General features: G+C 41.7%; 1 protein-coding gene and 1 long non-coding RNA gene across 2 annotated transcripts in view; one reads left to right on the top strand and one right to left on the bottom strand.

Annotated features, from left to right (window-relative positions):
- LOC308524444 overlaps positions 1-27,235 on the bottom strand; it is an 86,214-nt gene that overhangs the window by 53,778 nt on the left and 5,201 nt on the right. The window contains exon 2 of the long non-coding RNA XR_013996407.1: positions 25,453-25,696. This is a non-coding gene — a long non-coding RNA (uncharacterized lncRNA). The remainder of the gene's footprint in view (positions 1-25,452; positions 25,697-27,235) is intronic.
- LOC308524972 (hematopoietic cell signal transducer-like) lies at positions 16,292-20,455 on the top strand (the record flags this gene model as incomplete). Its single annotated transcript, XM_081099629.1, has 1 exon — positions 16,292-20,455. The coding sequence occupies exon 1, from the start codon at positions 20,228-20,230 to the stop codon at positions 20,453-20,455; it is 228 nt and encodes a 75-aa protein (XP_080955755.1). The 5' UTR covers positions 16,292-20,227.

Below are 27,235 nucleotides of genomic sequence, written 5' to 3'. Positions count from 1 at the left end.
TTCCGCCCTGGCCACTGTTTTTTTGGCTCCTCCCAACCCTCCGCACTCCACTTCTGACTCCCGGGGTCCCTCTGCAGCAGCAAATGCGGCTGCTTGAACAGAGAGGTCACTGATGGGGGAACAGTGGGACTCAGCAATGAGAACAAGCGCTCTGCTTTGCTCCGCAGGGCCAGGGGGTGGGCGGTGCCCAGCCTGGCCAGAGAGTGTCCAGCGACAGATGCCTCTCACAGATCAGAAGCCCCAGGCACAGCGTTGGAAACTCTGCTCCAGAAGCCTGGTTCAGAGTTTTAATTATTTTTTTTTTTCTGTTTAAAAGTAGTACAAAACCATTATGGAAAAATACCAAAAAGAATAAAGAAGAATAAGCATAACCAATGGACATAAGACACTGGGGGATAGGGGAGGCTAGGAGACTGTCTAGGGCGGGGGGGGGGGGGGGGAAATGGACACATATGTAATACCCTTTGTATTACTTTAAGAAAAAAAAAAAAAAGAAAAGAAAAGAAGAAAATAAAATTTTCTTGATCTCATTAACCAGAAATAAGTTGTGTGGTTTTTTAATTATTTCTGGTTACAGAAATAATACATATAACCATTCTGAGTATATATATATATATGTTTTATTAATGTACATTCCTACCTGCAGTACCCATGTCACCCTCTTCCTTCACCAAAGTGAGTATTATCATTAAAAAAACAAAAAACTTGCTAATCTAAAAGACGAAAAAACGGCCTCAAACTACCAACATTGCTTTTGAAAAGCATCCTCCCGGAGAAACCTAACTGAAGCTGCAGCTGTCTCCAGGCATGATTATGGATTCAGTAGGGGACCTCCGGCCTCTGGCCTCATCACAGATTTCCACTGTCACCTGAAATGAATTTAGCTTGGACTACAGCATAAGAAAAGGCAGCTGTTAGGGTTGTGAGGACCATAGATGCTGGGATCCTACTGGCCAAAGCTTTGGCCACAGTGGATGCCAGATTTCTGGGGCAGCTCTGATTACACATATTCTGGTCATCATCCCACAGGCACACGCATGCTTGTCAGACCTTGTGTCCCCAAATGGGGTGTAGCAAATGTGGTCGCAAATCTCATCACACATGCATTTCCTAGGCACACAGTCCCTAGCCAGGAGCAGCAGGGCCAGCAACGGAGGACAATCAATATGTTCCGATGAATCGAAGGGTGGCTAGAACCAGAGCCTTGTGTCTGCTAGTTGAGAGGCAAGTGCCTCCTGAAGGAAGATCCCAGGACTGTGAATTCCCCCTTCCTGGAGGTTTGGAATTCTCCAGGGCTCAGGAGCCTCTTTGATAAGGCCTCACACCAAGAGAGAGTTCATGTGATATTTAAGCTGCAGGCCTCCCTTTCTGCCCAGCACTCAGGCTCCTGCCCTCTTATCTGACATTTCCTGCCATTCCTGCCCTGGACATTCTCATGGGCTCATAGCCCACCCTTTGCTTGCTGGCCCTGCTTCCAGCATGTGACAGCCTCTCTAGTTCCCTGCCTGCCTTTCTCACTCCAACCTGATAGATTTCAGGCCTTCCCTCGGGCCTTTGGGAATTAATATAAGTAGGAAAACACCAGCTTTCTTCCCACACCTCAGGTTACCTTGAACCCTTTAGGCCAAGGCCCACCAGAGGCCCTTCAGTAAAGGCTCAGCTTTCCTAAGACAATGGCTGTATGTCAGTCCCTTGCAAATTATACATGTAGTGACCACATTGTCCAAACAAAGCCAATCGGGACATTAAGGAGGGTATCTCTGATTGTACTATTTTGGAAAGTAGTACATTTTTTTTTTTTACAAGGGTAAGAAATTATTTAGCAAGTTGCTTTTAGTGGGGGAGGATCACTTACAAATAAGATATAAGAAAAAAATCTCAAAATATTAAACTTTGTCTTTCTGGGAACTTCTTGACCTTTTGCTTAATCAGCAAAGTCACCCATGTTGCCTTAAGAAGTAAAGGTTTTGAGGGGATGGGTTCATAGAGCATTAAATATTAACCCTTATAAGTGATGGTACGAAAGCTGGCTCCATTACCTGCCCCTCCCCCAATGCACACACACTAAACGTCATTAGCTTTTCCCTAGTCCCTTCAAATGAAAACAAACTTTACATGAAAATTGAACTAACTGTGCAAACTCAGCTTCTAGGTAAGTTCTAAGTCCCCATTTACCAACAGGATTGCATTCTCTCTAGAAATCCCCTCACTGCCATAGGTCCCCATTGACCCAAAGCAGGAGCACAGGCTTGTACTGTTTGGTGATTCTATTTTCAAAATGGGCCGAATGTGGCAGGTAGTAGGTCCTCTGTATTTGTTGGATTGAAATGAACCTTTGTGCAGTGTCTTGGTTCTGCCTGCATTTGCCTCATAAAACCATTGAATCTTCCCCCCAAAAAAACACAAAACAAACAAACAAAATCCTTCAAATATCTGAAGAAACTACCAAGTTTTAGCTAAGTGTTCTCCAATCTAAAATTTCCAATCCCTTCAAATGTGTTTCATGTGATATTCATCTGTTTATTCATTCAACTATTTATTCGTTCATTTGATAATTACCCACTTTGGGTCAAGCACTATGATAATCAACAAAGATTCAGCATGTACCATAGGTGATAGAGAAATATGACTTGTTACAGTGGAGTTGGCTTCGACATTTCATTAAATAATAATTTTAAGTGGAAATAGAACAAAAAGATCAAGAAAACTCAGAGAGCCCAATGAAAGTATTCCCTTTTGATGTCTGAGTATTTGTATAGGTTGTTTTGAAATTCAGAGCCAGTTCATTCTTTTTAAATTATCATTATTATTATTTATTTATTTTTCTTCTTTTTTATTTTTTATTTTAGAGCCAGTTCATTCTAAATGTCTTTAAGTCACTTGCTTGGGATGTAGATCTAGTTCCACATTGGCTGTGGCCATAGTACGTATGGAGGCGACATCCCAACGCCTAGAAAATCCAGTAAAGGGAGATACACATACTGAAGATAACATGCTGCACATTCCCCACTGAATACTCTCATGAGGCATTCTGTGGCAATACTTGTGATGATTAAACCAACAGGAAAGCAATAAAAATTCAATACGAAATTTATTTTTTCTCATTTTGTTAGTCCGTAAGGAGGAGCAGGTATTGTTCATCCATCATTCAAAAACCATTTTGGGGGCGTTATTTAGAAAAGGCTTTTTAAAAAGCATTGGTGACATTTGCAGAAAGGGACTTCTGGGCATTGTCAAAGCACTCAGCGTTAAACTACTTCTTTTAATTATGAGTAATTTTGCTTTGAGTGCACAGTTTCTCTTTTCTTGATACAGGTATACGACCAATAATATTTACACACTAATTGGTGTGAGCATGACCATTTGGGGGGCTGTGAGTCAAATGGAACCAAATTATTACTGTGGAATTTTCCAGAGATAACTGGGCAAGAGCTAGAAAACAATGAAAGGAACTCAACGAGTTCGCAGGTATGTCATGGAACTAAAACAATTACCTATGCGCAGGAAAAGAAATGAAAGGAGGAATTTATTAAATGCCTAGTTGTGCCAATAAACAAGACTGACATGTTTTAATAATTTTACATGAAACAAAAGAAGGGGATGGAGAGGAGACATGAGTCAGCCCATTTCCTGTGTTGGCCTACACAAGTTCCTCTCAGCCAGGTATCTCGTTTGATTTCAGAGATCTTGGAAATGGAGGGAAGAGGAAAGCTCTCATTCTTCTGGAGATACCAGAAGAAGCATCCTACCACTGTCTCTTTGAGTAAAGGGTGCTTGAATTGTGCATACAAACTCCAAAAGTAGCTATATGCCTTGACCAAAACATAATAAATGCATAAATATTGAATAAATGCATAAATATTGAAGAGATGAAAAGTTAAAAATATTAGCAACTGCTGTATTATTCCCCCAGGATAATCCAGCATCATTTTCCATGTGTAAAGGCTCTGCAGTGGATCAGTCTATTGGTCAAGTCTGTGTTGAGCTCTTTGGGAATGCACAATAGAAACCAATTCCTCAGAGAGCTTACAATCAAATAGAAAGATTAATAAAAAATAAAAAAGTACAAATTGATTATTACAGAATGGTTATGAAAATATAAAGTGTACCATAGGGAATATAGTCAGTAATATCTCAATAAAGACAATATAAATAAATAGGTAAATAAGTAAATAAATAAATAAATATAAACAAACTGCTGAAAAGCAAAGGGAAAGAGGAAAATACAAGCAAATAAAGGGCAAAAAGGCACATTATCCTCCAAGAAAAAAACAAAACTCAATTGCCTTTTCAGCAGAAATTATGGAAGACACAAGGCAGTGAACGATATCCTCATAATTTTGAAATTTTAAAGAAATTTGCCAACTTAGAATGCTATCCCTCAAAATTAAGGTAAACATTGTTCAATAAACAAAAGCTGACAAATTTTGTCACTAGAGACTTGCACTACAAAAAAAACCTCAAGGGAATTTTTCAGACTGAATATAAATGACCCTAGAATGAACCATGAAACTAAAGGAAGAAAGAAATACCACTGGAAAGGATTGAGATGTAGATAATATAAATGATATTTACTGTTTAGAAAAATAATACAATGATGTAACCATAAGTACTAATAAATATATGACAACAATAGCATAAAAATGAGGAGATGAATGTAATTAAACTGTGTAAATTTATTGCATTGTTCAGAAAAATGGCAAGAATATTAATTTAAGATAGACTTTAATAAATCAGGGGATATATTGTTACTTATTTGGTAACTACTAATTGAATACTAAAAGAATATATGACTCAAAAGCTAATAGAAGAAAAAGGGTAAAAATTAAAATATTCTATTGATCCCAAAAGGGGCAAGGAAGGAGCAATAAATAAAGAAATAGACTAAACAAATAGAAAATAAATAGAATATGGTAGACTTAAAGTTAATTATATTACTAAGTATATACATTAAATATAAATTAAAAAGACTGTAGCTAAAAGATTAATAGTAAAAGACTGGATTTTTCAAGGGCCAAATATAAGTTGTTTATATAAAAACACTTTTAACTATAAAGGTAAGGTATATTAAAAGAAAAAAGAAAAAAAAGATATAAGATGCAAATACTAATCCAAAGAAAGCAGATACATATAAATACATATTGTACATATGTATAGACAGAAATGTAGATATAGACATATCCTAATATATAAAAACCCAGGGTCCGTAACATCCAAAACGACCGAAGGCTCGACCCACTGGAAGTCAGTCCTACAGCCATGGCAACCCAGCACTGACTGCCACCGCTGCAGGTGCGGCGACCCAGCACTGACTGCCAAGGGGGCTATGGATCAGGCCCGAAGAGAGGCCTGGAGAGAGAAGCACGGTCTGATCTGTAGCCTCCATGGCAGCCCCTGCCTCTCTCATTCTCTCTGGGACTGGCCAGAAGCCGCACCTCTCTTTCTCTACAGGCCTCCATGGGGGCTGCTAATCAGCCCCGACTCTCTGATCAGGCCCAGAGATAGGCCTGAAGACGTTGACTGGCATAGAAACTGACCAATCAGAACCAAATCTGGGTGAAGTGCCAGAAGCCAATGGCTGCCTAGGGGGCGGAACTTTTGATACTGACTGGCATAAAAACTGACCAATCAGAACCAAATCTGGGTGAACTGCGAGGAGCCAATGGCTGCCTAGGAGGTGGAGCTTCTGATGCTGACTGGAATAGAAACTGACCAATCAGAACCTAATCTGGGTGAAATGAGAAGGCAGAACCTAAGGTGGGGGGCTGAGGAGGGATTTTAAGAGCAACAGCTATTTGGTGTAAGGTGTAAGAAAGTGGTTCAATATTTTAATGACCGGTTTGGCAATATAGTGCATATGGCTGGCTATCAGTCCAGATATAGGGATTATGTATTTTTGTCTGCCAAGAGCATCTTCTCCTGCTGAAAAAGGCTTTCCCCCCAATTTAAGCAATTCTATCCTATATAATCTATCTATACTAATAAAAGGGTAATATGTTAGTTAGACTGGGTCAACCAGCCATCTTTTGGACATCTGACTTCCTTCTGGACAAAGCCATGGTGGTGAGGGCTGAGGCAGAGGCAGTTGGGGCGATCAGGCCAGCAGGGGAGGGCAGTTGGGGGTGAGATCAGGCCGGCAGGGAAGGGCAGTTGGGGGCGAGATCAGGCTGGCAGGGGAGGGCCGTTGGAGGCGAGATCAGGCCGGCAGGGGAGGGCAGTTGGAGGCGATCAGGCTGGCAGGGGAGGGCAGTTGGGGACAAGATCAGGCCAGGAAGGGAGGGCCATTGGGGGTGAGATCAGGCTGGCAGGGGAGTGTAGTTGGGGTCAACCAGGCTGGCAGGGGAGGGCAGTTAGGAGTTATTAGGCAGGCAGGCAGAGGCAGTTAGGGGTGATCAGGCAGGCAGGCAGAGAGGTTAGGGGCGATCAGGCAGGCAGGCAGGCAGGCAGGCAGAGGCAGTTAGGGGAGATCAGGCAAGCAGACAAGCCGTTAGGAGCCAGCGGTCCCAGATTGTGAGAGGGATATCTGACTGCTGGTTTAGATCCGATCCCTGTGGATCTCCCAAGGGGTCCCCGATTAGAGAGGGTGCAGGCTGGGCTGAGGGAAACCACCCCCCCGCCCCCGCACAAATTTCGTGCACTGGGCCACTAGTAGATATCTACACTAATAAAAGAGAAGAATGGTAATTGGCGTACGGCGCTACCCTTTTCATTGGCTAATCAGGGCTATATGCAAATTAACTGCCAACAAAGATGGCGGCTAATTTGCATATGTAGGCACAATGCAGGGAGGCGAAAGGGAAAGCAGAAAGAAGCCCCCTGCCACTGACAGTGATCGGAAACCCAGGGGGGAGCTAAGAGTTGGGGGCAGGGCAAAGGTGGCCCTGGGGCCGCCTTTGCCCTGGCCCCCAGCCATGATCGGAGAATCAGGCGCCTTTGCCGCCCTGGCCAGTGATAGCAGGAAGTAGGGGTGGAGCCAGCAATGGGAGCTGGGCACGGTCGAAGCTGGCAGTCCCAGGAGCTAGGGGTCCCTTGCCTGGGCCTAAAGCGGAGCCCACGATCGCGGGGCCACTGCAGCTGCAGGTCCCCGCTGCCCGAGCCAGACGCCTAGGCCAGAGGCATTAGGCCTGGGCAGGGGCGGAGCCTGCAACCGCAGGGAGCTGGGGGTCCCCTGCCCAGGCCTAATACCTTGGCCAGAGGCATTAGGCCTGGGCAGGGGCAGAGCGGGAGATCGCGGGGAGCTGGGAGTCCCCTGCCCAGGCCTAATGCCTCAGCCAGAGGCGTTAGGCCTGGGCAGGGGCGGAGCCTGCAACTGCAGGGAGCTGGGGATCCCCTGCACAGGCCTGACACCTCTGCCGGAGGCCTCAAGCCTGGTCAAGGGGCCGATCCGGTGATTGGTGATCAGAGGGTGATGAGGGTCAACTCCTCTGGCCAAGGCATCAGGCCTGGGCGGGGGGCTGGGGGTCCCCTGCCCAGGCCTGATGCCTGAGCCAGAGGCATCAGGCCTGGGTGGGGGGCGGAGCCGGGGATTGGAGGGATATGATGGTCCCCTTGCCCAGGCCTGAAGCCTGGGTCAGAGGCGTTAGGCTTGGGCGGGGGGTGGAGCAAGCGATCAGAGGGAGATGAGGGTCCCCTGCCCAGGCATGATTCCTGGGCCAGAGGCCTCAGGCCTGGGCGGGGGCCAGAACCAGTGATCGGGGGGAGATGGGGGTCCCCTGTCCAAGCCTGATACCTCTGGCGGAGGCGTCAGGCCTGGGTAAGGGGCCAATCCTGCGATTGGAGGGTGATGGGGGTCAACGCCTGAGGGCTCCCAGTATGTGAGAGGGGGCAGGCTGGGCTGAGGGACACTCCCCCCCACACACACACACCCAGTGCACGAATTTCGTGCACCGGGCCCCTAGTCATAAAATAGGACTCTAAAGAAAAATATTACTAAAGGTAAAGAGGAAATTTCCTACATATAAAGGAAAGCAGGAGGATTAAATTACTCTAAAACATGCACACACCTAATAACACAGTATCAGAATATTTAAAGCAAAAAATAGAACTAAAAGGAGAACTACACAAATGCACAATTACAGTTAAAAATTTTAACAAGTATCTTTTAAGAAGTTATAGAACAGCAGACAAAATCTCAGTAAGGATATAAAAGATTTGAAATGTACTATTAACCACTTTGACCTTATAAACATTTATAGAATAGCGCACTGAATAGCTGCATAATGGGCATTATTTTCAAATGCTGATGGAGCATACACCCAAACAGACCACATGGTGAGTCATAAATCAAGTCTGAACACATTTCAAAAAATTGAAGTAATATGGAATAGTGCTTCTCAAACTTTAGCCAGCATAGATATTAACCAGGATCTTGACCAAATGTACATTTTGAATTTCCATCAAACTCCCAAATAATGATGGTGTAGGACTCATGAACCACACTTTGAATAGCAAGAATATAGGTTATATTCACTGAAAAGAGTCAATATAGAATTTAACTCAATTTTTCAAAAGATTATTAGAAAATGCCCAGAGATCTGAAAATTAAGCACTCACTTAAAGAGCCTATGGATCAGAAATTATGATAAACATCTAAAAATATTTTGAACTAAATTACAGCAAAATAACACTACATACAGAAAATTATAGGTAACAACTAAGCACTGACTAAAGAGAATTTTAAAATGTATGTATTACCAAAAAAAAGTTGAAAATAAATTATGAAAACTTCAAACTTTTGAGGCTAGTAAAAAAAACAGGAAATCAACCCAAATAAAGTAGAAAGAAGTCAATAATAAAGATAAGAGCATAAATTAATAAAATGGGAAGCAAACATATAGTAGAGAAACAGCAAAGTCTAAAGTTCTTTAAAATTTTTAAGTCAATGAATACATAGAAAGATTAATGAAAAAATTAGAAAGAGCACAAACTATAAATTTTAAGAATTCTATAGATCCTACAATACAAAGATGTTAGGAATGACTTTATAGCAATTAATTTGACAACTATAGTACAATGAAGAACTTCCTGTACAAAATTGAAATGAGAAATAGACATTTTGAACAGTTCCATATCTATAAAAGTTGTATTTGTAATTTTAAAACATTCTCCAGAGAAAACCCCAGGTGTAAATGTTTTCACTCTTAAATTCTTCTAAATACATAGTAAAGAAATATTACTCATTTTCTAAAAATTCCTGGAGATCATTAAAATTTGAGTATACTTCTCAACTCATTTAATGAGTCAGCATAGTCTTGATACCAGAATCTGAAAAGGATATTACAAGAAAGGAAAATTATATATCACTATCTCTCAGAAATTAAATAATAATTCTACACAAAATAGTAACAAATTGAATTCAGGGATATGTAAAAAGGATAATCATAAAATAGGATCAATTGGATTTGTTCCAGAAATGCAAGTGTATTAGTTATCTGTTATTGCATAATAAATGATCTCAATACTTAATGGTTGAAACAAATGTCTTTATTATCTCACTAGAGGCCTGGTGCACAAAATTTGTGCACAGGAGGGGTGTCCCTCAGCCTGGCCTGCACCCTCTCCAATCTGGGACCCCTTGGGCATCCGTCTGCAGTTGGACATCCCTCTCACAATCTGGGACTGCTTGCTCCTAACCGCTTGTCTGCCTGCCTGCCTGAGTGCCCCTAACCACTTCTGCCTGCCAGCCTGATCGCCCCCTAACCGCTCCCCTGCTGGCCTGATTGACGCCTAACTGCCCTCCCCTGCTAGCCTGATGGCCCCCAACTGCCCTCCCGTGCTGTGACCCGCCTCCTCCACACGAGGTGGCGAAGACTCCGGGACTGACCTCCTCCACTACGCAGAGCCACGGGAACTCCAGACCTCACTGCGCGGAGCAGCCGCTGGGCCCCACCTCCACTGTGCACGTGGCCATCTTGTGACAATGTGAGGGCGTGATGCCACCTAGGCTATTATTAGTATAGATAGTTACTATGGCTCAGAAGTTTGAGGGTTGCTCAGATGCATAGATTTGGATCTCAGAGTTTCTCATAAGGTTGCAGTCAAGATGTCAGTGGAGGTTTGATGGAGACCAGATAATCTTCTTCGAAGATGGCTTGTTTATATGGTTGGTGGCAAGAGGCCTTAGTTCCTTGTCATGTGGGAAAGGACATGAAAAAGGCCCCATATTTCATGATTCCATTTATATAGAACTTCTAGAAATAACAAAATTATACATACAGAAAACATTACAGAGGTTGCCTACAGTCTATAATAAGAATAGAAATGAAGAGCAAAGGAGAACAAGGGAACTTTTTGGGTGAAAGTTTGTGGTAATAGTCACACAACAGGGAACATTCTACAACTCCTCAAACTGTATATTTGAAATGGGTGAATTTGAGATATGTAAATTGTGCTTCAATAAATGTGTTAAAAACCAATCAATATAATTCACCATATTAAGAAAATAAATGAGAATTATAGCAGTTGTCTCAACAGATGCAGAAAAAGTATTGGATAAAATTTAACACCTATAAATGATACAACCTCATAGCAGATTAAGAATAGAAAAAAATCTCCTTAATTTGTTAAAGAAGTTGAGAGAGAGAGAGAGAGAGAGAGAGAGAGAGAGAGAGAATATATTAAAGCTAAAATTAAAAAACACTAACACCAAACATTGTTGAGGATATGCAGCATTTGGAACTCATATATTGCTAGTGGTAATGGACAACACCATTTCCACTCTTATAAACTGTTTTGTTCCTCAAGCAGTTTCTTATATAGATTTAATCTATAACCAACAGTTCCTGTCCTAGGTATTATCCCAACAGCAACTAAAACTTAGATCCACAAAAGGATTTGTATGGGAATGTTTATAGTAGCTTTATTTATTATACCCCCAAAACTAGAGAGAGCTTAAATCTTCATCAAATAAGAGAATAAATAAAAAATTTATGGTATAGTGAACATATTTTGCTGAACAAATAATCCGAACACAAAAGAACATGTGCTCTACAATTCCATGTATGTGAAATTTCAGAACAGGCAAAACTGAAACCATGACAGAAATCAGAATAATGGTTGCCTATATGCTGTGTGTAGCGACTAAAAAGAGGCAAGATAAAATTTGGAGGGGGGGGGGCGTTATAAAATGTTTTCAATCTTTATTAGGGTACTGATATCATTTAATTATATACTTAAGGTGTGTATATTTTTGTCTATATAAATTTACTTTGATTTAAAAGGCTTTAAAAACATTTTATTTAAACATTTGTTACATTCCTCAATCATAATCAAAAGTAAATTAATTTACCTCTTCATATAAGTGGTCTGAGGTGACCTGAAAATAGTTCACTATTCACTTGATCCAGAAAAACTCACAAATCATGCAAATCAAGAGTTTCAAATCTTTGTGTTAAGAACACTTGTGAAACTGCCCAGGCAATCAAGGGTATGCATATCTGAAAAACCACCAAGTAGCTGCAGGATGTCACTTTAAAGGAGCAATGTGTACCATTCCATTGTTACAATGGTGAAGTTGTGTGCCAAGCCCAACAGTGGGACTGGAGGCAAGGTTGATGGTCGGCCCATAAAGAGTGCTGAAGTTTTCCTACACATGCTTAACACTGCAGAGAATAATGCTGAACTTAAGGGTGTAGATGTAGATTCTCTGGTCATTGAGCTCATCCAAGTGAACAAAGCTCCCACGATACATTGCAGAACTTACAGAGCTCATGGGCACACTGACCCACACATGTACTCTCCCGGCTACATTGAGAGAATCCTTACTGAAAAAGAGCAGATTGTTCCTCAAGCAGAAGAGGAGTTTGCACAGAAGATAAAGATATCCCAGAAGAAACTGAAGAAACAAAAACTTATGGTCCAAGAGTAAATTCAGCATCAAATAAATACTAATAAAAGTAAAAGCAGAATGTTAGTTGTCTTTATTAGTAACTACTGTATTTCAAGTGTCCTCACAAGTAGGTCTTTAAATATATATATATGTTTTTCAGGGAGGGAGAGAGAGATAGAAACATCAATGATGAGAACCATTGATCAGCTGCCTCCTGCACGCCCCTTACTGGGGATCAAGCCCATAACCCAGGCATGTACCCTTGACCTGAATCAAACCTGGAACCCTTCAGTCTACAGGCAGAAGCTCTATCCACTGAGCAAAACCAGCTAAGGCACAAGCAGGTCTTAATAACATTTGTGGGGGTAAAAAAATATTGAAAAAATTGATTCTGTATTTGCACATGAAACACACAAACACACCCCAAAAAATCTATAGTTGAAATCCTACTCAAAAGTGAAATAGTGAATGTTTTCCCACTGGTTTAAGAAATAAGGTGCCACTTTTATATAGCTTTGTACTGGAGATTCTGCCCAAAGGCAAGAAAAACCAATACACATAAATAGTAGTAAAGAAGAAAAAAAATAAAGTTGTTTTAATTCATAAAAACATGATTGAGCATATAGAAAATAAAAAAGAATCTACAGAAAAATTACTGAACTTATTAATTTAGCAAGTTGCTATATACAAAGTCAATGTCAAAAACAATTTTATTCTACATCCCAATAAATATTTAGAAAATAAAATTAAAGAAGTAATACCATTTGCAAACAAAAGCATCAAAGACAGAATAAATCTAATGAAAGATATTTAAGAACTCTACATATAATATATTGCTGAGAAGAATTTAAAACATATAAATAGATTCAATATTCAAAACTTAATTTATGTAATCTATCTTATTAACAGGTCAATAAAGAAAAAACACAGTATCAAAATAATTGCTGCAAAAACAAACATTTGACAAAATTCACTTCCTTTGTGTATAAAAACACTGAGCAAATTAGAAGTAAAGGGGACCTTCCTCATCTTGATAAAGAGCATCTATAAGAAACTGTATAGTTAATATCATACTTGATTGGCTGCCTCCTGCATGTCCCCTAATGGGGATCAAGCCCGCAACCCAGGCATGTGCCCTTGACCAGAATTGACCTTGGGACCCTTCAGTCCACAGGCTGATGCTCTATCCACTAAGCCAAACCAGCTAGGGCTGAATTCTTTCCCTCTAAATTCAAGAACAAGACAGGAATATTCACTCTTCGGAGAAACCAAGATGGCGGCATAGGTAAACACCTGAAATTGCTGCCTCATACAACCACTTCAAAACTACAACTAAAAGACAAAACAGACATCATCCAGAACCACAGGAAGGCTGGCTAAGTGGAAATTCTACAACTAGAAGGAAAGAGAAAAGCACACTGAGACTCAGAGGAGGTGCGGATGTAAAGAGCAGAGGTACAGAGGCGCATGCGGAAAGGGTTGGCAACGGAGGACGCCAGTGTCTTTTTCAATCGGGAGGGAGTCACAAGCTCCCGACTGCTCTGAACTCCAGTTCCGGGCGAGTCTCTAGGGACCCAGACTCATACGGGGAGAAACTGGACTGTCTGGCAGCAGGCGGAACTCAAGGGTGGCTTTCTCTCAGAGCTGCTTGCAGTGATTACCGCCAGACACTGAGACCCAGGGGCCTCTTAGGGCAGGACTGAGGATCAGCCATAGCTGTTTGCTCCTCCCTGTTAATTCCCTGAGACCCTGCCCCACCCAAGCTGCTAGCAGAGGCTTTTGCATATGAATGGGCTGGCCCTTTGAGATCTAAAATTGCCTAACAAACTGCAGCTGGGTCAGAGAGACCCAGAACATCCAAAAGAAGGCCCAAGGCCCCACAGCAGCTTGCATTGCTTCACAGCTGGGCCTCATCTGGGCACCACCAAACCCCCAACAAGGAAGAGGAATCTGCAGATCTCTCCATAGCTCCTGCAGATCTCTACCTCCTCAGGTAGAGGCTAAATTAGCACCTCCTTAGCGATCCAAGAGCCCGGGACCATCCAGGTTACAACTCCTCAGATCCATAAGGGACACACTTAGGGGGCAGACTCAGTGAGCACCAAAACCCCACTGAAGTAAGTCTTGCCCCAGAAGGGTGTCTCCAGCACAGAAGTTCTCCCACTGTAGACACAGCTGATTCTCACAGCCACCGGGCCTCTAGTAATTTATAAAACTACATATAGTTATGTATATGTGTGTGTGTGTATATATGTATATATATATATACATATATACATATATACACACACACACATACAGGGTGGGGAAAAAGTAGGTTTATAGTTGCTCATATGGAAAACAATACAATAATACATCCTATCTAATAATAGAGAAACATGGTAATTGACCGTACCTTCACTACACCTCCCAATGGCTAATCAGCACGATATGCAAATTAACCATCAACAAAGATGGCGGCTAATTTGCATACTGCAGGCAGGTGGGACAGCGCCATCCTGCCTGCCCCGTCACCATCTGGGCCTGCTATCTGCGACCCGGGGTGGCGGGTGTCTGTGTGCGTCCTGTGTGTGACTCGACCCGGGGCGGCGCCCCAACCCCTGGATCGGCCCTGCCGTGTGCGCGACCCGAGGAGGCGAGGCAGGCACTGAGGGATCGGGCCTGCCATCTGCCACTAGGGCAGCGGGCCTAAGCCAGCAGGTGGTTTATCTCCTGAGGGGTTCCAGACTGTGAGAGGGCACAAGTGGGGCTGAGGGACAGCCCCCTCCCCCCGCTCTCCCGCCAGTGCACAAATCTTTGTGCACCGGGCCTCTAGTAAATAAATAATACAAGAATAAACTCTCACCCTAGCCAGTTTGGTTCAGTGGATAGAGCGTTGGCCTGCAGACTGAAGAGTCCTGGGTTCGATTCTGGTCAAGGGCACGTACCTTGGTTGCAGGCTCTAGGTCAGTGGTTCTCAACCTTCTGGCCCTTTAAATACAGTTCCTCATGTTGTGACCCCAACCATAAAATTATTTTCGTTGCTACTTCATAACTGTAATATTGCTACTGTTATGAATTGTAATGTAAATATCTGATATGCAGGATGGTCTTAAGGCGACCCCTGTGAAAGGGTCGTTTAACCGCCAAAGGGTTGTGACCCACAGGTTGAGAACTGCTGCTCTAGGGCATGTGCAGGAGGCAAACAATTGATGTTTCTCTCATGTAAATATTTCTCTCTGTCTTTCCATCTCTGTTCCATTCTCTCTAAAAATCAATGGAAAAATACCTCAGGTTAGGATTGAAAAAAAGTTGAAAAACAGATCCTATATAATAAAAGCCTAATATGAAAATTGCCCCCTTGACCGGGAATTTGACCAGGGGGTGGGGCCAGCAGCGGCAGCAGGCAGCCAGGGGCAAGGAGGTGCCCCAGCCTGCAGCCAGCAGCTGCTAGGGACCCTACCCGTGCACAAATTTTATGCACTGGGCCTCTAGTATATAATAAACTAATTTTAAAAAAGAATAAACTGTTTTGTGTACTCATAACTGTAAATCTACTTTTGCCCCACCCTGTATGTATATGTGTGTGTGTATGTATAAAATCTTAGGACATATGAACTTGTCCCCCACCTTATATGATATTGTCATCCAGTATCTTAATTGTGGTCAGTATTCCTTCACAAATTGGGCAATATACTGTGTGTGTGTGTGTTTGTGTGTGTATGTAGTATATATAATCTCCCATGTTCAAAGGCTGTTAAATAGTGTTGTTTACCTATATCTTCAGAAAAAAATCACTTCTACTAACATGGTAAACAACCTGCTTCCCTATTTATAATGGTCTGGCCCTCTAGCAACTTCAGCACGAAATTATAGCTAATTTGCCTACAAACATCAGGTGGTCATAATAATCTGGTCACTCAGTGTATTTTTAAATGTTATGCAATGTTTGCTTAGAGTTGCTGACATATTTATAAATATGTTCATCATTCCTTCATGCTCCTCAGATTTCCATATGGGTTCATTTTCCTTTTGGCTGAGGTACATCCCTTAAAAGGTCCTTTAGTGAATGTCTGTGATCTCATATTTGTATCTGTCTGAAGTTTTTAATAATTTCTAACCCATATAATATTTATACATGCTTTAGAATTGTAGTTTATTTTCCCTCAGCACAATGAAGTTAGTATTCTACCGTCTTCTAGCTTCCATCAGATTGCTGTTGAGAAGTCAGAGAGCAATCAGTATTGCTCCTTGATAGGTGATGTGTCTTTGGTCTCTGGATGCTTTAAATATCTTATCTCTTTTCCTTTGGTGTTCCTCAGTTATGTGATGGTGTGTCTAGATATGGCTTTTGTTTTTATTTATCCTGCTTGGGATTTATTTGAATTCCTGAATTTAAAGATGTGTGTTTTCAACACTTCTGGAAAATTATGTTAGTAAGAAGTTGAATATTGTTTTCCTATTTTATTATCTGTTTTTAAATAGTTTTGATATGTAATTTATACACCATAAAGCTTATTTGTACAAAGTGTTTAGTTCCATGGTTTTTAGTATATTTGGAGTTGTGCATCTTGACTATGGTCTAATTTTAAAACACTTTACTCCCCCACCCCCAAAGAATCCTTGTACCTATTACCAGTCACTTCCCATTTCTATCCCACCTGTTCCTGTCTAGGCTTAGGAAATCACTAATTTACTTTCTTTTCCTATAGATCTGCCTATTTGGACATTTCCAATAAATAGAATCCTACAATATGTGATCATTTGTTAGTGGCTTATTTCACTTGCCATAATTTTTTTTTATTATTTTGATTTATTTCAGAGAAGGAAGAGGGAGAGATAGAAACATCTATGATGAGAGAGAATCATTGATTGGTTGCCTCTTGTACGACCCCTACTGGGGAGTGAACCCGCAACCCAGGCATGTGCCTTGACCAGGAATCAGACTGAGATCTCCTGGTTCATAGGTTGATGCTCAACCACTGAGCCACACTGACTGGGCCACTTGCCACATACTTTTAAGATTCATTCATACTAGTATTGTAGTACATAGCTGTACTTTCTTTCTATTGCCAGATACTAGTAATATTCTATTTTATGGATATACCACATTTTATTCATCCATTCATCATTTGGGTTGTTTCCACTTTTAGCTGTTGTGAATATGCTGCTGTGAACATTTGTGTGTAGATATAGGTTTACATTTCTGTTGTGTAAATAACAAACAGTGAAATTTTAGGTCATATGCTAACTCTATGTTTAAGATTTTGAGGAATTGTCAAACTGTTTTCCAAAATCACTATATCATTTACATTCCCACTAGCAATGTATGAGGGTTCCAATTTTCCCACCCCCATTATCTCTTTTAGGAGCGATGACTAGACATATGCTAGACCTCACTACTGGGATGCCCATTGTGACATTCTTTTGAGTTTATAAAGCTATTGTAATAATCATAACCTGCATGTCTTTTTCCATACAAACAACTGTAAACTTACTTTTGCCCACCCCTGCATATCCACCATCTATACTAATAAAAGCCGAGGTGGTCCTCGCACCCTTGCGCGACATCGTCACAAGATGGCCACCACAAGATGGCCGCCATAAGATGGCCACACGCACAGCGGAGGTGGGGCCCGGCGGCCAGGAGGCAGGTCCCAGCAGGGGAGGGCAATTGTGGGTGATCAGGCCAGCAGGGGAGGGCAGTTGGGGTGATCAGGCTGGCAGGGGAGCGGTTAGGGGCAATCAGGCAGGCATGCAGGTGAGCGGTTAGGAGCCAGCAGTCCCAGATTGTGAGCGGGTACAGGTGGGGTTGAAGGACACCCCCCCCACACCCCCATGAATGAATTTCATGCACCGGGCCTCTAGTATCTTATATCCTGTCGTATTTTCAGTCTCTTTATATTCTATATAAATACATTCAATCTATCATCCAGTTTACTAATCCTATCTTCAGTGGTAGAATCTATCTTCAGTGGTGGAACCCATTTTTCAAAGTTTTTTTTTTGTGTTTTTTTTTTTACTTTCAACTACTAAAAATTTAATTTTGAGAATTTCTATGTAAACGTTTCTCCGTTTCTGTCAAGTTATTCATACTCATTACTTACGCTTGTCTTATATTTATTTAAACATATTGTATTAGTCATCTCAGAATGCCGTAACAAAATACTACAGACTGGATGGCTTAAAACACAGAAATGTATTTTCTCATAGCCCAGAGGCTGGAAGTCCAAGATCAGGATACCAGAATGGTCAGGTTCTTGGTGAGAGCTCTCTTCCTGGCTTCCAGATGGCACCTCCCCAGAGTCCTCAGATGGTGGAGAGAAGGCAAGCTCTCTGGGTCTTTTCTCACAGGCACTAATCCAGTCAGGGCCCCATCTTAATGACTTCATTTAACCCTAATTACTTCCTTACTCCAAATACTGTCACATTGGGGCTTGAATCTATACTAGTAAGTTCGAGGGCAGGGGTGGGCAACCCCTGGCACACGTGCCAAACATGGCACGCCAGTAACTTTTGCTGGCACGCGAAACCCTCTTATAATCTTACATTTACAATTTTTTTCTTAATATTGACTTTTTTATTTTTCAGATAAATTCAGTGTAGGTGCATCTTAGATAAATAAATAATTTTACATAACATGTATACATTAAAAAATAAATGTACTTTTCATCATCATATACTGTGTTTTTGTCGCTCGAATGAATTTTATTATTTCTTCAAGGTTCTTCACATATGTACACCTTAAGAGATATCAAATAGGCATAACATGTTCTCAAAAAATTAGGGTTGGCACGCAGAAGAATTTGGAGTCAGAGATTTTGCTGGTTTTGGCGTGCACTCCCAAAAAGGTTGCCCACCCTGTTCTAGGGCGACCCAATTCAGTCTATTGCGCATATTAAACTTAGTGACATCCAAGTCTGTGTCTTATATTAGTAGTCTAGCATCTGAATGCATAAAGGCTCTATTCTGACTTCTGGTTTTTTTGTTTGTTTTTCTGCTGGTTCTCACAGATGATGCCTAGCCTCTTAGTATGTTTTGTGATTTTGTTTTACAGTGAGTTGCTCATTTTTGCTGGAATTTCATCTGTAGGAATTCTTGAAGGCCTGGATTGGGTTTGAATTTGTTCAGGGAAGATTTACATTTTTACCTCTTGGCCAACTAGAGGCCTCACACCAGGGGATCACTTTAAATAACATCATCAGCTTGCATTTTTCTTTTCACAAAGCTCTGTAAATCCATGTGACGTCGGTTTGTGGTTACAGATTTTCAGATGATTCTTTTTTGCAACATCCAGTACCAACAAGACATGCATGCAAGTTTTTCTTGCTGTCTCCTTTTCTCCAGTGAAATTGTTTTTCTCACTCATCTTACACTGAGGGTTGGGTCCAAGCTTTGTGGAAGGGTCTCACATTTGATTCCTTGTTTTTGTAGCCCCCAGATTTGCCTTCTGTTCGGCATGCCCCACATAGTGTATTAAGGTAAGTTCTCCAGTGTTGGCTGAAAACCTCAGAGAAAAAGGCAAATGTAGAGGTTGCTTGTCTCCCAAGGTTCATGATTGCACTTTGGGCTCTGTGAATTCTTTATGGTCTTCCCAGTTCAGAGAGACTTTTAGAATGCTGTGTGTGTGTGTGTGTGTGTGTGTGTGTGTGTGTGCGCGCGCGCGCGCTTTAACTGACATTCTTACCATTTAATTAGAAAAGTATGGTGAATTATTAGACTAATGGTCCCCAATGAGGTATACCTCTGTGTTGGTGCTCCTTTGCAATGCAACCTTGCTACTCTAGCTCCTTCTATCTAAAAGTGAGGTCTGTTTCCCCACTCCTTGATCTGGGCTGGGCTGTGACTTGCTTTGACAATAGAATGTGGTGTAGGTGACTTACGAGGCCTTTGGCTTTTGCTTTCCTTGAACATTTCCACCATCATGTGAAGAAGTCCTAGATGGAAGATCACATGAGGAGAGAGGTGGAGCCATTGAAGCCACCTCAGCTGAGACCTCAGACACGTGAGAGAGGACGTGTGAGAATGGCTATTCTCCACCCAACCCGCCAACTGAAAGCAGCCACATGAGTGAGCTCAGGTGAGACAAGCAGAACCTCTCAGCCAATTGTGAGAGATAATAAATTATTTTTGTTTTAAGCCTCTACATTTTGGGGTGGTTTGTTACACACCAATAGGAAACTGATACAAAGGGTTATTTGGGATATCTAATCTCCCATATTGCTGGAAAAGGATGTTCCCAGTGTGGAAGGTAGGAACCTAAAAGGAGTAAAGAGGGCATCCATGTTGGGAGGAGGAAGGAAGTGGTAAAACAGAAATTATTTACAGTAAGGGGATTGATGAAATCATATATTAAGAATAATGGGAGAGCCTTTCTAGACTAAATCTCTTTGCCTGCCCCCTTCCAGCCCCCAGCCCGCCATGATCCCTCCAGGCAACATCCTGCTTCTACTTTTGCTCCCAGTGGCTGCTGCTCAGATAACTCCACATTCCTGTTCAGGATGTGGGCCACTCCTGGCAGGCCCTGTAGCTGCTGATGCTGTGGTGTCTCTGCTAATCCTGGTGGTGGTGTTTATGTGTGCCAGCCCATGTGACACGCCCATCCAAGAAGATGGCAAAGTCTACATCAACACGCCTGGCAAGGGCTGACTCCTGTAACTGGGACCTCTGACTTATGACCCTCTCATCCTGGATTGTGTGTGGTGGCACAGGAAACCTACTCAATAAAGCAACTGAAATGCCTCTAAAAGAAAAAAAAAAGAATAATGGAGTTAATTTTTTCACTGTTGGAAAAGGGAGTTATAAATATGGAAACAAGAAAACTAATATCCAAGGACATTTCCCTGGAAGTCATGGTTGTAAATATATATATATATAATATATATATATATAATATATATATATATATTATATATATATATACACATACATACATACATACATATATATGTGTATATATATATACATATATATGTGTATATATATATATATAGAGAGAGAGAGAGAGAGAATATAGAAGTTATATGTAAGTATATAAATATATCACCTAAATCTTCCTATTAAGATATACCTAATAGGAAGTATAGCACCCCAAAAGCAATGAGCATACCTAACATCCAGATCTTGACTTCTAAAAACCATTCTTCACTAAAATAAATCATGTCTCTTTGGTGAAATGGCTAATTACAAGCTCTGGCCAAGGAAAATATCAGATGTGTTGGGAACATTTTTTCAGTGTTAGAAAGTTGCAAATTGCACATAAAATGGTAGAAACGTGTCAAAAGGACATAGAAACTAATTGAAGGGGCTCTAACTAGCCAAATATGGCATGATTTGAACATCAAAAAATAATGATAATAATGGGTTATAATTCATTTAATAAAATAGGAGTCTAAGCATCTATATAGATTTTTTAAATTAATGAATAAAGTGAAAGTTTGGTAAGACACAGTATAGTTACATGGTATCAAAGTTACTCCCCACAAATTATTAATTACATACACAGACAAATAGAGTGATTTTACATGGAGAAGCATGGCAGACACCACCTTAATCAAGTGATCTAACTTTCCATCAGCAATAAGGTAACAAATTAAAATGATACATGATGTATAGAATGCAATCAGAACACAGCTTAAGCACTGTGGTGTGCCTGCCAAAGATGGGTAGCTTGTATCTAACCATGAGGAAGCAAACAGACCTCTATTAGTTAGCTATTGCTGTGTAAAAAATTACCCCCAAACTTTGAGGATTAAAATAGAATTTATTAGGGTAAAGGGAATCAAATATATGGTGATGGAAGGAGATTTGACTTTGGGTGGTAAACCCACATTACAATATACAGATGATGTGTTATAGAATTGTATACCTGAAACTTATATAATTTGATTAGCCAATGCCCCCCCCCATAAATGTAATTTAAAAATTAAAAAAGTAGCAGTATTTATTATCTTTCACAGTTTCTGTGGCTCAGGAATTTGGGATCAGCTTGGATGGGCAGCTCTGGCTTATGTTCCTGAGGTTGCAGGAAAGCCCACTTTCAAAGTGGCTTACCCTCATGGCCAGTGGTTCTCAACCTTGTCTGCACATTAGAATCACCTGGGAATCTTTCTAAAATCCTGATTTCCGGGCCTCATCCTCCAGAAATTCTGTTTCTTTGTTACTAATGTTGTGGCCCCATCCCAAAACCAAGAAACAGAATTTCCGGAGGATGAGGCCCAGAAATCAGGATTTTAAAAAGATTCCCAGGTGATTCTAATGTGCAGCCAAGGTTGAGAACCACTGCTCTAGACACACACCGTCACTTCTTCACTAGTCTCCTGGCCACGTCACTTCTGGTTCAGAGTGGGAGGGGACGACACCGAAGGGTGTGAATACCAGGAGAAGAGAATCATTGCCGACCATCTTGGAGTTTAGCTACCACAAACCCCAATTAAGGGACAAAATTGCTGACCTGTGATTTTCCAAAGCATTAAAATCACGAAAGTTAAGCAAATGCTGACGTACCGACTCATATTAAAGGTGACTAAAGAGACATCACTAAATTCAACACATAATTTGGGACTGGATCCTTTGCTATAAAGGCCACTATTAGGTAATTGAGGAAACCTGAATGAGGTTAGAGGCTCAAAGGTCAGTGTTAATTTCCTAATTAAAATGGCTGTACGAGGCTGTAAGGCACACCTCACTTTATTGTGCTTTGCTTTATTGCGCTTCACAGATGTTGTGTTTTTTACAAATTGAAGGTGAGACTCTCCACCGGCAGAAAGATTCTGATTTGCTCTGTTGCGACACTTGCTTTATTGAGGAGGTCTGGAACCAAACCTGCAATTTCTCCAAGGTAGGCATGTATACTGGAATTTTCTTATTTGAAGGAAGACACAATAAAAATTTGGGAGTGATAGGGTATCGTGTCTCAACTTCCTCTCATTTTTTCTGAATATCTCAGATGTTGAAAGAAAAACACACAGAGCTTTAAACCCAAAGAAATAATTTAAACTACTTAAAAACACAGATGCTTAGGGGTTTTGATATTACAATTCCTTAACCCACATTATTTTAACGGACCTTCTTTTAAAAAGTCACTGTACCTTAAAACTTGAGAAGCACAGAAAAAGCCAAAGGAAATATCTATAGCATTCTGGCATTTAGCTTTCTGGTCCTTGTTCTGTGCATACATGTATATTCACATACCCTTTCTAAAAACAAATTATAAATATGATATCCTGTTGTTTAGATCTTTATCATAAACCTTTCCTTAGGTCAATAATGTTCTTCTACAGTGTAAAGAGAGATCACTTACCCGCTTTCATACATCAAGTCAACAATGAGGCTGAGGTCCAGGACAAGGTTTGCCTGCCTCCAAAGCCTGTATCTTTTCTCCCTGTACCAACTCCACTCCCTGGCCCAAGCAGGAACACACACACACAAACACACACACACACACACACATCACAACTTTTTTTTTAACCACCAAAATGTACCAACAATGACAACAACGCTTGCCAGCTCTGCAGCTTTTCCTAGTTTCCGGCACCTGTTCAAACCAATAGCTCCAGGATCTTCCAAAGAGGTATATTACGTTTTAATGTGCCACCTTCATCCTCAGGTCACTTACATAGCAAACAGCTGTGACAGTCTCCATTTCAGAATATTCTTTCCAGGAGGCTTATTTAAAAGAGTACTGCCTGGTTTACTCCTGGCCCCTCCATAAGTGATGATGGGATACGTCAGTGAATGAGTCAATCCACCAATATTTGAATATCCATTGTGCACAAGATTCTGCATCTAAGAGCTCTTAGGAGTGCAAAGACATGCATGCTCATTCCTTCCCAGGAAGCACCCTGAAATTCAGCTGGGGAGAGAAGATAACTATCCATACACAATACATAGTAGCCCCAAGTGGTCTGTGCTCAGTGTGGGAGTCAGAGAAATACAATGGGCTTTCATTACCAGAAAGACTTCATCGAGAAGGAGCCACTTGAGCTCAGCCCCCAAAGATGCAGGGGATGTGCATGGAGCAAGTATTTCTGGCAAAAGAAATGGTATTAATAAAGATGCAGGCACAGGAATGTTTTAGACATGTGTGGTGGCTGGTGAAGAGATGTGTGATTAGATGACAAAGAGAAAGATGGGTAAGAAGTTAGGTCAGAAACTGACTGTGGAGAGACCTGAATGCCTTATCCAGAACAAGTTTTATTATATGGGAAGCAACTGATTTGGATGAGAGCCAGGACCTATGTGGGGAATGAGGATGTAGAGCCTTTCTGCAGACAGCTCCCCAAAGGCAACTGGTAGGGAAGTGAAGGGGAAGATGGGATGGTGGCCCCTAAAGGGTCAATTAAAGTTGTTAATATCGTTGGGCAAGCTGTGCATACCTGAAGGGTGAAGACAGTGCTGGTGGAGAGAAAGATGGAATATGATGGAGAGAGAGAATAATGAGCAAAGCAAGTTCTCCAGGGAGGTGAAGGGACAGAGAATCTGGAACACATGTTGATGGAGAAGTTGGGGGAGGGGTGCCATTGAGAAGGAGGGAAATCACATACTATGATACGGGAGAGACAGCAACCAGCCTGAGTATAGAGATGGAATGGTTTGAAGCAGAGAGAGGGGTAAGACATGTGTTGTTCCAGGATAGGGTAGGCTCAGTGGGTTCGGGACAGCAGGCAAGGAGAGGTCTGGTCTGGAGAGCGATGTGATTATTTAAAATGAGGTTGAAAGGTGAAGGGATTGAGAAGTACTAGTTGGTAGTTTCAAAAGAGGCACAGGGATATAAGAGAAAGCACAGGAAATATAGTCAACGATGTTGTGGTGACTATCTAGGGTGCCAGGTGGGCACTTGAGTTATTAGAGGGAACACTATGCAAAGTATATGAATGTCTATCTGCTGGGATGTACATCTGAAACTAATACGAAATAGTGTTGAATGCAAACTGTAATACAAAAATAAAATACAACGAAGCTGATGGCTCGGGGTAGATGGAGAAGCGGGAAGCCTGATGAGGGACCACAGATTTCCGGAGGCAAATCCATGCCCAGAGCCCCAGGATTAGTGACGACCTCCTGCAAGTGTGCGTTGGGGCTCTCCTCGTGGTGGATACACTCCCCCAGCCCTCAGTTTTTTCTTTTCCCATGGACTTGGAATTCTCCGGAGCTGGGGTTACCTTGGTGCTCTGGCAGCACTGTGCCGTAGAATTTTCTGTGGTGATATCAATGTTCTCTATTTGCACTTCCCCACATGGTAGCCACTGGCTACATGGTGGCTTCTGAGCACCTGAAATGTGGCTAACATCCCCGAGGAACTGATTTGTAAAATTTTATGTTAATTAATGTAAACAGCCACACATGACTAATGGTCCCCTCATTGGACAGAGCAGCTATTGAATGGCCCCTTTCTCCTTAGTGAAGAAGGAGATGAGACCTTCTACAGGAGTGGAGGAATGCAATGGGCCAGGTAGAGATTTGGCCGTTTACTGAGGGGTACTAGTTCTCTCAGTGACAACTCTGGTTGATCCTCCCAACAATAAACTTGTAGTTTCAGAAACGTCACATTCTCTCCTTTTTGCTCTTGATAAGCACACTCACACAGATCAATTATTTTGGAGAATGATTTTTTTTTCACGACTATAATCTGAGTGTTTTCTTACCGTAGGGACAGTCCTGCCCTTTAATCCATACACCTGGGAAGCCGAGTGAGCTGCCCCAAGTCTTCTTGATGAGGAAGTGTGAGGACACAGGAGGCCCTACTCAGGCCAAAGTAGCTTCTGTGCTTCTTTTGCGGTCACAGAGAGGACGTCTGGAGTCCTAGAAGTAGCTCTGGCTTAGTATTAGTGAGACCTTGACTCAATCTTTGGTCCTTGAGGAAGTTGTCCAGTCATTTCAACTCCACATCTATAAAATGGAAAGAATAATACCTACTGAAATAAGCTGTTGCCTGTGTTGTGGCACATAATTAATAACTTATTTATATATTTATTCCACATTAGTTACCAGCTAATGTGCTAGGTTCTGGGAATAAAATGGTAGGCAAAGGAGATATGATTCCTGTTCCACTAGCTTATTTCACTAGCATATGTTCTGGTGTGGGAAGGTAGGCATTAATCAAGTACTCACAGACATATATACTATGTATTACATACTATATCTTTATAATATAATTATGTTACATAAAATTTCAGTCTGTGACAGGTCTAGGAAGGGAGCATATAGGTGATTTTTTAAATGTCTGCAGATCTTATGACACTTTCCCTCTAAAAGTTAGAATCTAATTCCCCTCACTTCTAACAAAGAGAATAGGGTGAAAGAGATGCTATATGGCTTCTGAGGCTAGTTAAGAAAAAGAATACGGCTGTCACCCTCCCTCTCCCTTTCTCAGTGCTTGGCTTTGAATCCAAGTGACCATGTTGTGAAGAAGCCCAAGCCCAAGAAATATGAAGAGGTCCAAGTACAAAGAAACAGGGTCCTATGGCCACCACAACACCAACTTGCCAGCCCTAGGCGTGAAGAGTTTTGAAGTGGGAACTCCAGTCCCAGTCAAACCTTCAGGTACCTGCTCTCCTGGCTGACATCTGACTATAATCTCATGAGAGACCGACCAAGAGCCAGGACCACCTGACCCACAGAAATCATGAGAGGTAATACATGATTATTACTGTCTAAGACAGTAAGCTTGGGAGATATTTGTTATCCAGCATTAGATAACTAGTACAATAGAAAACCACGTGGTAAAGTCTGAGGATCAGGAAAAAAACTCACTGGATGAAATAACATTTGAGCTAATAACAGGACAAGAGGAAGGAATCAGACAAAGAGGAGGGGAAAAGTATTCCAAGGAGCTATGCTAACACAAACAAGGGCCTTGTGGGCAAATGATAAATTTGAGGAACTAAAATCTATCCTGTGGGCTAGGAACACCCAGTTGAAAGGGAGAGATGCAAGATGCCTGAAAAGGCAGGAGAGGTTGGCTCATGCAGGCCCTTAGATGAACTTGTCCTATATGGAGGAGACCACTCTGGAAGGGTATTCAGCAGGGAGGGATGTATCGAGCCTGACATTAGGTTTCTGGTGCTTCCCCCAGATACATGGAAAACACATGACAAGGATCATATTCATAGTGGAAGATCATAGTTTTGGACAGGTTGCTTGACATAATTTTTGAGATACCCAGGTTATACTGGCAAGCAGGGAATTAGAAATATGTGTCTGGAGTTCCAAGGAGAGCTATGGATTGCATGTGCATGTCTGAAAGACAACAGCAAACAAATGGTAATCAAAACCAATGGAGTCAAGTAGCTGGCATCAGCTGGAGACTGGGCAGCATCGAGAACAGAAGAAAACCTAGGATCCAGAACTGTAATATTTAACAGCTAGCTAGAGGAAAATGGGTTGGCAAAGGGAAATGGGAGTGAGCAGCCAGAGAAGGAGGAGGAA

This window comes from Myotis nattereri (genome assembly GCF_964212035.1).
Source record: "Myotis nattereri genome assembly, chromosome: 9".
Taxonomy (NCBI): Eukaryota; Metazoa; Chordata; class Mammalia; order Chiroptera; family Vespertilionidae; genus Myotis; species Myotis nattereri.
This window is presented reverse-complemented; position numbering and strand designations above follow the sequence as displayed.